At 52.8% G+C, this 12,784-nt stretch overlaps 3 protein-coding genes across 3 annotated transcripts; 1 reads left to right on the top strand and 2 right to left on the bottom strand.

Annotated features, from left to right (window-relative positions):
* Positions 1-1,813: 1,813 nt before the first annotated feature.
* On the top strand, positions 1,814-3,070 carry CTRU02_208659 (Cystathionine gamma-lyase; the record flags this gene model as incomplete). The annotated part of the gene is made up of 1 exon (XM_036724926.1): positions 1,814-3,070. One exon carries the CDS (start codon positions 1,814-1,816, stop codon positions 3,068-3,070), a length of 1,257 nt encoding a protein of 418 aa, XP_036583557.1.
* Positions 3,071-3,664: 594 nt separating this feature from the next.
* Positions 3,665-5,410, bottom strand: CTRU02_208658 (uncharacterized protein; the record flags this gene model as incomplete). The annotated part of the gene is made up of 2 exons (XM_036724925.1): positions 3,665-5,085; positions 5,146-5,410. The coding sequence occupies 2 exons, from the start codon at positions 5,408-5,410 to the stop codon at positions 3,665-3,667; spliced, it is 1,686 nt and encodes a 561-aa protein (XP_036583558.1).
* A 690-nt stretch (positions 5,411-6,100) lies between these two features.
* Positions 6,101-7,434, bottom strand: CTRU02_208657 (arsenite efflux transporter; the record flags this gene model as incomplete). The annotated part of the gene is made up of 4 exons (XM_036724927.1): positions 6,101-6,733; positions 6,790-6,897; positions 6,956-7,098; positions 7,149-7,434. The coding sequence occupies 4 exons, from the start codon at positions 7,432-7,434 to the stop codon at positions 6,101-6,103; spliced, it is 1,170 nt and encodes a 389-aa protein (XP_036583559.1).
* Positions 7,435-12,784: the final 5,350 nt, after the last annotated feature.

The following is a 12,784-nucleotide window of genomic DNA, read 5'->3' as shown; positions in this document are numbered from 1 at the left end:
TAATTTGTCACACGAGTGAGTTGGTTGAGATTAATAACAACCTGTCAACAGTAGCTGGTGCATTCGCAAGCGTATGCGATACTTTGCGTGTTTGAAAGGCAGACAGAGTTGACAGTCAAGACACGAAGCTTGGAGCAGGTAAAGCAAACATCAGACTTTTGAGTGAAGCATTTCGTCAACGTGGACATTGGTAGAAAGCCAGCAGGGTGCACCTGCAGGGGTGTGTGGCGGGGCCAGGTGTACCTTGATGAAGATGATGTAAGCGACGCTATTAGTCAACGAGTTGTCGGAGGGCCGAGGCTGGCCGTCTGACCCCACCCTTCCCGTCGTCTCTCCGGCCGCTGTTCTCCGCCGCCGTTCTCTTTTTTTTTTTTTCAACCTTTGAGGGGCCGCTCTTCTCTCAGTTATCTTATGCATGCAACGTTTGACAGACTTGTGGAAAGATAGGAAAAAGTGGGAGTCGCAATAGGAATAATAGCAGAACAGTTTTAGAGAGAGAAAAAAAAAGAAAAAAGGAAGAAGACGACTAGAGGAATGATGATGACAGGGGGACAATGAAAACATCCTGTTACGCCGTCAGCCATGTATACCACTACCTTGGTCTAACCCGCTTCCAGAAATACTTGCTGTCGGCCCAGGGTCTCAAAATTCCATTCTCAGCACATGGAAGAATTAGATATGTCAGCATGCGGAACCAAGACCCCGAAGTCCCCTTGTTATTGCCGACCGTACCGTGCTGCAGCTCTTTACCAGCTGCCAATCGTAGCGATAGCAGCAAAGACAATCAGAGCCAGACAGGCAACTGTACACTATGCAGCTGTGTGTCCTCACAGGGCGGCAGGGCGCAAACTCTACATTGTGCATCATCGGGATTTGCAATGACGGAAACCCATCGAACCGTGTTTATCATCAAACTCGGCTTTCTCAGCTTCACCGTCAGCTCAGCTCTGGAACGAAGCATTAGAGCGGTGTGTCGCCAAATCGAAGGCGTCATCCAGCCCCCTTGGTATAAATGTCATTTCTTTTCTCCACGTCTTCTAGACTTTCCCGATCAAACCGATCGACCTCACATGCAGCCCCGTTCCCGTGGGAATCCCTTACCTTCCAACCTGCCTACAAGAGCTCAGTGCCTTGCATAGCTCCGGATTGCGCCATTCTCACCATCCACTCGCAACCCCTCTGACCTCTAACTTACCTCACTCAACCGTCGTATCCCGCTCTTGCTCCCCGCCAAAATATTAAAAAAAAAGATTAAACACGTACCACTCCATACTTGACGATAATAAATAGACGCCCAATTAGCATCTGCCATTCCTGCACTCCCTCCTCAGCACCCATTGAACTTCCAAATCAGCTCATTGACTCACTCTAAACACCGGAAACCGCCTCTTTGGTCAGCAGGCGCGCGATTGCGTGATCGATTCCTATCGGAGCTTGGGGCACCCCCGACACAAAGCACCGTCGCTTTTTTCAGTCGCCGGAGGAGCGGGGCCATTCCCACTCTGACCTACGGATACAGGAACGAGACGTCCTCTTTTTTTCTATAACATACAAGAAATTCAGCGAGACCCCGCGGCGGATCCGGTTACCATCGTCTTTATTCGCACACAAACTCCTTGACTGAAAATTTTCTTCTCGGATCCTCTTCTTTTATTCTCCCTTTCCCCCTTTCCCTTTTTTTTTTATTTTTTTTTTTTGACATCGAAGAAGTAAACTTTCCAGAAGATCGTCCTTCTTTGATGCAAGATTCAACATCCCCCCTCCTCCATTCCCCCCTCAAAGTACCTTCAACAGCCCCTCCATCACCGCAGTCATGACCGTCCCCGCCGCCGAGCACCCCATCGAGACCCCTCCTCGGGCGCCTTCTCCCGTTCACAACTTCGGTACCCTCGCCGTCCACGCCGGCTCCCCCCATGACCCTGTGACCGGCGCCGTCATTGAGCCCATCTCGCTCTCGACAACCTTTGCTCAGCACAGCGTCGGTAAGCCCGTCGGTGTCTACGAGTACTCGCGCTCCAGCAACCCCAACCGCGACAACTTTGAGCAGGCCGTCGCCGCTCTCGAGCACGCCAAGTACGCTCTTGCCTTCTCCTCGGGCTCGGCTACTACCGCTGTGGTTCTGCAGTCCCTCGCCGCTGGATCCCATGTCATCTCCGTCTCTGATGTTTATGGCGGCACCCACCGTTACTTCACACAGGTCGCAAAGGCCCACGGTGTGAAGGTCACCTTCACCCCCGAGATCGAGGTCGACATCTCCGCCCACATTACCCCCGCTACCAAGCTCGTCTGGATCGAGAGCCCCTCCAACCCGACCCTCCGCCTTGTCGACGTCCGCGCCGTCGTCACCCAGGCCCACAAGCACGGCATCCAGGTCGTCGTCGACAACACATTCCTCTCCCCCTACGTCCAGAACCCCCTGGACCTCGGCGCCGACATCGTCGTTCACTCTGTCACCAAGTACATCAACGGCCACTCCGACGTTGTTATGGGCGTTGCCGCCTTCAACTCGGATGACCTCAAGCAGCGCCTCGGCTTCCTCCAGAACGCCATTGGCGCCGTCCCCTCCGCCTTTGACTGCTGGCTCGCCCACCGTGGTCTGAAGACTCTGCACCTGCGCGCGCGCGAGGCTACCCGTAACGCCACTGCCGTCGCCGAGGCCCTCGAGGCTTCCGAGAATGTCATCGCCGTCAACTACCCCGGCCTTGACTCCCACCCCCACCGCGCCATTGCCAAGAAGCAGCACCGCGACGGCATGGGAGGCGGTATGCTTTCTTTCCGCATTCGCGGCGGCCACGCTGCCGCTGAGCGCTTCTGCCAGCTCACCAAGATCTTCACCCTTGCCGAGTCCCTGGGTGGCGTCGAGTCCCTCGTTGAGGTTCCCAGCAGCATGACCCACGCCGGTATCCCCAAGGACCAGCGTGAGGCCGTCGGTGTCTACGACGACCTTGTGCGCATCAGCTGCGGTGTCGAGGACGCCGACGACCTGCGCCGCGACGTGCTCCAGGCCCTTGACCAGGCTGTCAAGGAGCAGAACGGCACCAACGGAAAGAACGGTGTCAACGGACATTAGAAAAAAAAAAAAGAGCCAACAAAGCGAGAAAGAACGAAGAATAAACCCGAACATTTATGGGGTTACCTAGGGGGGACATGAATTCATCTTCAACAATCTATCATAGCGAGCGAGCCTTTGGGATGCCGCCGCTGAAATAGTTTTGGGTGGCTGCACACGTGTTTTGTGTTTTTTCTCTTTTTTACCTATTTCCACGTTTCACCGTGTGCTCGAACAAGAACGAAAAGAGGCTCCTTCGACGCTCTAGCATCTCATATGTTTTTCTTTTTTCTTTCTCCATCATGACCATCATCATCATCATCAAAGGGCAAAAAAGGGGGCATAAGGCATTAATGAGCAATTGATTTCTAGAACAGGAGAGTGGGTATTATGAATATCCTCACAAAAAAAAAACTCCGGATGAGACCCATGATATCCTGGCCAACGCTGCCAATAAAAAAAAGAATACCATTTGCGCCGTTTAAAATTTGACCCGATGAACTCCGTGCTTGCAATGATTCGGTTCCTTGTAGAGAGATATTAATTGCGTTTGAACTTGACTTTCGACGTGATGGCTGGTCTACTGGTAAGGCAGGTTAACCGCAGCAGAACGCTTCATTCTTCTGCGAAGTTTAGATTAAGGAGGTTTTCGGCGAGTCCTCCTCCACCACCAGCTCCCCCTCCAGCGCTGCCGTCCTCTCCATTATCAGCGCCGTCATTGTCACCCTCCGCTCCCTGGTTCATATGTTCGTTACGTTGTCTTTGGATCTCATTCATACCCTGGCACGCCGTTTCGGCAATGTAGTGCAGCTCCTCCAGCGTGCCGCTGTTGCAGTTCGGGAACACACCATCGATACTGCGCTGCCAGCCGCTAGTGGCATTACGTACGGCTGTTTGGTAGGCGTTAACGTCGTACTCGGTGACTCGCAGGGCACGAGTACGCGGCCGGTTTTGTGTCAGAAGGTGGTCGTTAGTTTCGAGAACGGGTAGATAGCACACAGGTGTGCCGTCCGCCTGCGGCGGCTGGTAGTATCCGAGGACAACCTCGACAAAGCGCTGGGCAATAGAGCGGCCAAGTCCGCAGGGATCGACGAAGTCGAAGTCCGGCGAGGAGGGGGCCGGCGAGGGAGGCAGGTCGTCACGCGTGTATAAGTCATAACCCAAGAACGAGGCGCGGCAGGTTCGGAGGTTGGGGCAAGATTCGCGAATGATCATGGCAATCCAGTCGTCGTCGATACCTGGGCGCTGGTTGGGGAGACCGACCCAGAGGATCTGCTTCGAGTCCTCGTTTAGACCCTGTCCTTGCTCAGCTTTAAGGTAAACCTCGTTGAGGTAGAGCTCGCGGAGGGTGCAGCCGAAGTTGCGGGCAGCGCACCGTAGGGCCTCAGGGTGGACTTCTACGCGCTTTAGTTCTAGGGCTGTGAGACAGGGAAGTACGACCTGCGGGGGCGGTAAAGCGCGGGCACGCCACTCGTCGAGCGTCATGTTCCACGCTTTGGTTTGCTTTAGACCGCGCGGCGGGCGGTCATCATCAGTGCCAGAGAGGCAGAGGGACTGAAGAACATCGGCGTTGCGTATGAGATCCCACAGACACGTGCCATAGAAGGCCACGCGGGGAGGATCGACTTCGTGACGACGGAAAGAAATGACTAGATGCTCGAGCTCGATAATAGCGCGCATGATAGCCAGCACGTCGGAGGGGTTGGTCCAGAGATCGACAACGGCCTGATATGATACGTTTTCGAGGACGAGTGTCTTGAGAGGGAGGGAGTCCTCCGGGCGACGAGAGAACGCGGAGAAGGTGTTTGCGAGTATCATTGTCGCGGCATTGCAACGGTGGCCGACGAGCTGAAAAGGAAGGTTCAGGCGGAGGGAAGACACGAATTGACAGTTGAAAAGGACTGTTTCGAGAGTTTGTCGGTAGTCTAGCGTCGTGAAAGAGGTCGGCGACATACAGTACTCTCGTTGGAGGGTCTGGACGAAGTTCTTCATAGAGGGGATGCGATCGAAAATGGTGGAGAGAAACTCGACTTCCACTGGGGCAAGTTAGCTGCAGCTCACGCGTACGATAGATTTAAACGCTTTCATATGCTTACATTCGTCACGAAGAACCATCAGGTCGATATACATGGACTTGCAGTGGTACCCAATCGTCTGGAGGGCATCGAAATCGGGCTGCCGCCGTCGGCTCGTCTTGCTCAGCCGGCTGAACTCGATGGCTATTGTCTGGCACGCGTAAGGCTTGAGGAAGCGATCAAAGGCTCTACACACGAGGCGCAAGCCAAGGACATTATTTCGGCGTCCCAACGAGACGCATTGTTGAAGGATGGTATCGATGAGCTCGCGGGGAAGCGACTCCATGGCGAGGTCGTAGGGAGGCTCCGATGTGGAAGTAGTCCTTCGTGGGTTGGGAGAATTCGATGCGTCTTCTGGCTGGGCAGTAAGGATGATGCGGTGGGCAACCAAATGAACAAGACAATTGGCGCCGAGTCCGATTCACGCGCAGGCCGTACCTTGGTGAATGGATCGTGGGATGAAGCTTCAAGGATTCTCTCCGTAGGCCAACAAGATAAGATATGTCGGGCCCCGGTGGTGTTGGAACCAGCGGTCGGAAACAGGACCTGTCTGGGACAATCCGATAGGGGAGCTTGGGCTTCGGTGTCACCTCAGTCTGGCGCAACGTGCGCTAAGGCACAACAGGGGTTCACCCGTCAGAGGTCCCCGCATCTCACATCAGGGGTCCTAGACAGCTTTAGCAATGAGCTACAGAGCGTCGACTCCCCCGCCGCAACTTTGACCACAGTTGCATGTATCAATTACAAGGGAATTATTCTTTACCCATCCACAAATGACACGTCTTTTATGTATATAGATCTATATACTAGTGTAATTATGGTTAGAATTGCACCAGACAACACATCTGTTGGTTCAGTAAACCCGCTAAGCTGTCGGCTCAATCTCACCCGCGAACCTTGCTAGCTCATGCAGGCTCTTAGACCCATGACACTGGCATGTGGTTTGACCCCAAACGCCATACTGTCAAGGTCCAACTTAGCCCTCCCAGCCATGCCGCCTGGCGAACCACTTGACAAAGTATACCAGACCCAGGAGCACAGGCACCTCGATCAAAGGGCCAACGGTCGTGGCCAGAGCCTCATCTGAATCGGGCCCGTAAGCAGCCACTGCGATGGCGATAGCCAGTTCAAAGTTGTTGCTAGCCGCCGTAAAGGCCTGCGTGCACGCAAGACCGTAGCGAAAACCCAACCTGCGGGCGACGAGAAGTGTTGCGGAGAAGATGACTGAAAAGTAAACCACCAACGGTGCAGCTACTCGCACGACGGAGACAATCTGGTGGATTACTTGGGACCCCTGTGAGGCGAAGAGGACGATAATGGTGTAAAGGAGGCCGATGAGAGACCATGGTGCCAGGAAGGAAATGACTTTGTTGTAGTCTTTGAGACCGATCGTGGAGAGAAGAGTGAGGCGGGTAAGGATCGCGGCGCCTAGGGGAATTCCCAAGAAGACACCTACGGCGGAGGCGACTGTCGAGTAAGAAATCGAGGAGATGCTTTTGTCCTGCCCGATAACGCGTATGAAGAGGAGAGCGACGGGAGCAAAGAGGACGATTTGAAGAAACGAGTTGACCGCTACTAGAATGGCACAGTAATTGCCGTCTCCTTTGGCCTACAAAATCATAAGTTTTTTTCTGGGATATAAGGTAAACTGACAGTAGCACTAACCAGGCTCGTCCAGATTAATACCATAGCTATGCATCTGGCGATTCCCACGAGGATAAGGCCGTTACGCAGGCCCTCTTTATCAGGTAGAAATGCCCATGACAGTGCGAGCTTCCAAGGGGTGTTAATATTGCATTGCCGAGAGTACCTCCGTGTTCATTGCACTGACCATGAATAAAGGCGCGACTATCCAGTTGATGATAATGCTGAAGCCCAGCTGTATCCAAATCTCTCTCGTCCGGAAAATCTCGTGCAGCTTCTCGTACTGCACCTTGCACAGAATTGGATACATCATGACCAGCAAGCCGACAGCTATAACCTATTAGAGCAGTCTCATCACGCAGTGGGATGCAGAGGCTTGCCTATGGGGACAGAAACTCCAACAAATTTTCCTTGTTGAAGAGCTGGGCCTGCACTTGGAACAAAATTTCCGAGCAAAATACCGATCAACATGGCAAGAAAGATCCAGACTGCTAGAAATCGATCGAGAATACTGAGGGATTTAAATATCGATGATTCCTCGGGCGCATCGTTCGTTTGAGGATGTTGCTGTTCAACATCACAACTTCCGCCGTTCTCATTTGACTTTTCGAAAGGATGCGTTGGGCTGTTGACGGAGCCTGATTTCGACGTCACAGCAGTCGACATATCTGAATTAAATGCCATAATTATGGATTATAATTAGAAAGAAATGGCAATTGTAAAATGCCGAAAGCAACTTCTGGTTTCGTAGTATGTGTAGGAAGCCAGGAAAGTTACTTGGGGATGGCACTGAGGTGATATCCATTTATTTTTCGTTACTGACCAATTAAACACAAGGAGTGACATTTCATCTAAAGAAACCGCCTTCTAGTTTTTACACCATGGACAAACCAAAAACGGGCTGCTGTAGCGAGCCTTGCAAGAGGACCCAAATTTTTTTGAAACACAAACAAAGCATTTGTACTTTGATTATCAACATTGCTTAAACATAAGTTAGGCATTTTCGGCAATTGGCCACAGAGGTTGATTTGGCGCCTTTGTTTGAGATGGCATCCCCTAGGCCACAAGTTGCTACTTCCCATATATAATTCCCTTCCCTTTTAGTTTCTGCCAGAGTGTGTTCAGAATCCCTTGGGGTGAAAAGGCGAGCTTTGATGTGTCGCTAGCAATCAGGTTTTGAGCTGAATGCCGTTTTGACAGGTGCTTCATCAAGCTAGGACCCGGACAAATACATTTAATCTGGCTCCGCACTTCAGCTCCCGCCTCATTCATGCAATGTCCCGAACGATTCATACGGCTAAGCTGGGGAAGTCCAAGACAGCGATACAATGCCGACATGAAACCGAAAGACCCCTTAATCAAGTTATATAAACAACTTGCTACCAGGGAGCTCCTTAGCAGTCCATTAGGAAGCACAACCGTTGCCATAGTAGTAGCTCCTGCCTGGAAACTGGCATAGAGGGGAACCCTTGAAGCTGCTGGCTGTACTTGACATACTACAGTATTCGAAAGGGTGGCCCAGTAATAGCGAAAGGATTGTCGCTTCAGGTCCTAGTTTGATGCATGTTGCCCCGGAGACATTTTATATGGGATTTTCTAGAGGGTGGGTTCTCTCGGCTCCTTTCCAAGGGCTATGATCATCTTACAGCAATCAAGGTAAACCTTCTTTCCATGACTACAATAATCCTGCTGCACCTTGTGTGCTTCTGTGTGGAAAAGCACACTCCCCGCATCGGTCCCAACACCATCGTCTGATCAAAACAACATTGGCCATGACAGCGAACGTGGGAGACCCCTGTTCCATCAAAGTGCACGCCGCCCAACGCCGATGCTAGGCACCTTCCATCTGGTTCATCGGGCCGAGACACCTCCCGAAAATATCGCTTTGTTGCCCCACTTTTCCTACTTTGCTAAAAATCTCTGTCGCAATGGACATCCTCACAATTTTCTCCTTCCTTCATCATCCGATACACAACCCGGGAACTGGTGTTGCGAACGCAATACACCTCAGACACTTGCGTACGTCAGCGTCGATCGCCCATCCGGCCAAGTCAAAGGGGACAGTGGAATCCCGCCTCAAACGTTCGTCATTCCTACATCAGCGCAGGATCGTGTTGCACCACGCGCGGAAGCCAAAGATGAGAGGTAGGGAAGTTCCCATCATTTGCTAATTCCAAATGGTGACGCGCAACTACCTACCTCACGGTGAATGCAGCAACACTTCAGCATCCAAGGCTGATTGGACACCTACAATGGCATCCTAGAATTCGGGATCTGACCATAGGTGCACTGGCAATGTTTGAGGCCCGGCGGAGGACCTCCCCACGACTCCAGGATGGTATCACGTTCGCGCGTTGACTCCCCAACCTAGCCGCCCCTGAGGATGATTCGGCAAGGCGTAACTCTAGGCTCAGGCTGGGGATACAAGACGCGCAGACACGACCAAGTCTGCGGGGTTACGCGGTATCGACAACAAACTATAGCTATAGCAGTCATCTCTAACGTGAACATATCTAGAGATGGCGAAACACGGCATATGTGTGTACAGCAATGGGCTTCTCTCTGTGCCATTCTTGCTGAAGGAATATTTCAACGTGCCAAGATCAAATTCTGCCATTCTATTACCAAACACCTATGTCGCTTTTTACACGATAGCTCTGGTGCATGAAGAACGGGCAACATCGCTTGATGAATACAATGTGTTGGGGCAGTGTCATACGCGTCCGCAAGCACGAGGTTGTGGACGCCGGGTGTTCGGCGCCTGAATCGAGACGCTGACCCCCAGCCGGGGCTTTCCCCATGGTACAGAAGTCGTATTGCCATGGGGAATGTCTTCAAGCTTGTCAGGACAGGAAGAAGGAGGCTCAAATGTGTCTCCGAGCTCGAACTCCACAACAATCTGCCGAATCCTGTTTGCGCTGCCCGGACGGTCCGGCTCACCGCCCACGTACATGAGCGTGCAGGCGAAGGATGTGTCCTCTCCGTGTATTAGCTGGTGACTGCCTAACTAACCACCTAACCTACCCGCTATGCGTGGCCAACCATGGAATCAAGGATTTCAGCTGCTACCAATGATCTGATAATGAGCGAACAGGAAGCTGAGACGTTAGGGTATGAGGTGAGGAAGCACTGTGCTGAATCCGCTTGGTCTCCCATTGGCTATGTGTGGTAGAGCTAGCACACTGGGTACCTGAGCAGCAATCCTTGGTTTTTCTGATTGGGGATATGCTCATTACGCCACATTGGGTCCACGAGCCTCTCTCACAGACTCTTCAATTTCGCGAAACTGGCACCATTGCACTTCGCTTCAGGGACTTTTTTTTCCCTTTCTTTTCCGAAGCGCTCATATTTTTGCTTTACTCAAGAACACTGGGTGAGGCACTCCCGCTTTTGACGGGGTTCAATTCATTTATAACGTGTGCACAGGAACAGGCGGTGGGAGACTATTCATGGAAAATACCTACAACCCGGTACCTTGCAACCAAGGTTCCCCCAAGGAAGATCGGAGAATCGGAGAACATGACGGACAGCGCTTCCAGGAGCCCTGAAGCACGAGGGCTGAAAGCTGGCAGAACAGACAGGGCGGGGCCCTGGTCAACCGCCATGTTGGATGGCATAAGCCGCGTCGGGGACGGTGTCTGGAGTGGAAGGGTTACTAACAAGCTAGGCGTTCCCACCGTGGTACAGGGGTGATCCGTTAGGCATGGCAATGTCGACGCGGTGGGGATTGCGATGTGCAGTTATTTGACAGTTGACGGCGACAGCTGGATCAGCCAGGCACTCACCCAAGCCATTGGATGCTGTTGACTTTGCACCGCCCTTTAAGTGGCTTCAAGACTTTAGCAGGCTTCGGACATCGCACAAGACACGACTTACCAACCTCATTGACCGAGACATGCTCAAGGCTGCAGCAAACAGTCTCTGCGCGTGTCCAGAAGGTCGACACAGAGTTTGACTTGCCTTGCCTCCATGAATTCCAACGACTGGACGGTACAGAGTCTAGTTGTGTGGCCCTGTCGAGCTGAAAGACAACAACTCGCCGCCTGCCCTCACGTACCGGCGACACGCCCGAAGCTAGCTGCAAGCTAAACCGTCCCAGTTGGGAAAAAGTGGCGCATTATTTTCTGTGGCAAGCCATAGCATCATCACAGGTGAACGGGCGCGCCTTGCAGTGCATGTTGGCGCAAAGTAGTTGCGGCTGTTTTTTTGCTAGTGAAATGCACAAAAGAGACGACTTTGTCGGCGGAGGCGGGATATTGTCCAACCCGGGTTGGACAACTGGCCAGTCATGCCAGTCTAGTTGAATAGGTGGAAGGATGGGTAAGCACCTCTCTGCCTTGCCATTATCGTTGCCACGCACTGCGCAGTGTTCGCAGTGCAGGCCGTCCATCGCGCCGGGCCTGTATCGTACAGCTTGCAGCTACATAATAGCTGCAGATACGGCGATAGATGCAGCAGTATGTGCTCAAGCGTCGGCCGAAAATTCCAAGCCGCACAGAAGAAGCAGCCTCGCAAGCCCCATGCATGCAGGCCCATTAGACGACACGGCCACTCGACTTTCACGAGTCGTGTTGTTGGGCCTGTGCCTTGTCCACGGTACCCTGCCGAGTACCGATGAAGCGAGCGGGTCACACGTCAACGGTCGTTCTGAGTTTGATCTCTCACAAGCATTTAACCCGCTTACCGCCTTCCTTCGCTTCTGCACTTGGGAGTCAGGGACAAGGCCAGACGGGGGGGCCGCCTGAACATTTTGAGTCGTGCGTGTGTGTCGTGAGGGAAACGAGGGGAAGAGAGCGAGGCGGACGAGCGTTTGCAGGTGTCAGCTTTAGCCCATCAATGCAGAACTCCCAACGTGTTCCGTCCATCCGTTCTCTTCGTTCGATTATTCTGTGGGTAATCCCGACAAATGTCTGATGAAACCTCGTCCCGGGAAGGGGGCTTCTGACGGTTGGGGGAGAGCGAGTCGGACAACAGCTGCTAGCTTCGTAGGCTAGAATAGATTCGAGAGAACGCCTCAACGCCTCACAACGCTAACGGGTGCACTGAAGGAAATACAACCTCCTCTTGTGATCGGCGAGACAACGCTCGAAGCGACGGTTTGGTCTTAGCCAGGGGTCGGCGCTCTATGGGGGAGGGTGTGTCTGGGATAGCGAAAAAAGAAGCGGTTGAAGACAAGGCAGCCGCCGACGACGGGTAGATCACCCTCCCCTTCTCATGGTACCCAAAAGGTGATTGATTGAGAGGTGTGTGTGTGCGCGCTGAAAGAGGAGAAGAAGGGGGGTGAGGAGGGTGTCGTATGAGATGAGAAAAGCGCGTGCCTGGTCTCAGGCCCCTCAATACGGTCGGGAAAGGACTGGAGCGCGTATTGAATCGAGGATAATTAGAGCGCAGCATTTCAGGGTCTTGGTTGAGGGTCACTCGACTGCAGCAAAATGTGTTATTTCGAAGCAACTTGGCATGTGCCCTGACGGACATTTTTCAGTCGCAGCTTCCCTCTTATTTTGCCCATGGACAAAGTAGATAGATGGAGGAGGTCCTCCTTGCAGGCCTTTGCAGGCGTACTTTCCCATCCCGACAGGGCTGCCATGACCAAAAGGCAGGTTTTCCAGTTCCTTGGCTGGCAGAAAAGAGATGCGGATTATCCACACACACTCACACACCCCTTCGTATTAATCCCCGCTGGCGTTGGGCGATCAACTTGCCGCCCCTCTTTGCTATACCTACTACGCCCAAAGAGGATTTTCGGCTTCGATGCAGTGATGGATCGCATTACGAGAACAGGAGAGGAGGCTGGGAAGTGCTCCCTACTCCTCCATAGGAACTGTCTGGAAGTCAGCTACCGAATGGTGACCAATTGCTTGTCTGCCATGGCTGAATTGACTGATATGGCAGCGACGCCGCGGCGTTCAAAACAGGCTGATGGCACTATTTGGATGCTCCATGGCACGGTCGTGATATTATGTCCACATATTACCTGTCCTCGTCTGGCAAAAGGCCACCAGAAGGAACAGTGTCT

This window comes from Colletotrichum truncatum, assembly GCF_014235925.2.
Source record: "Colletotrichum truncatum strain CMES1059 chromosome Unknown Contig_0005, whole genome shotgun sequence".
Taxonomy (NCBI): Eukaryota; Fungi; Ascomycota; class Sordariomycetes; order Glomerellales; family Glomerellaceae; genus Colletotrichum; species Colletotrichum truncatum.
The sequence above is the reverse complement of the archived record's forward strand: the minus strand, read 5'-3'. Positions and strand labels throughout refer to the sequence as shown.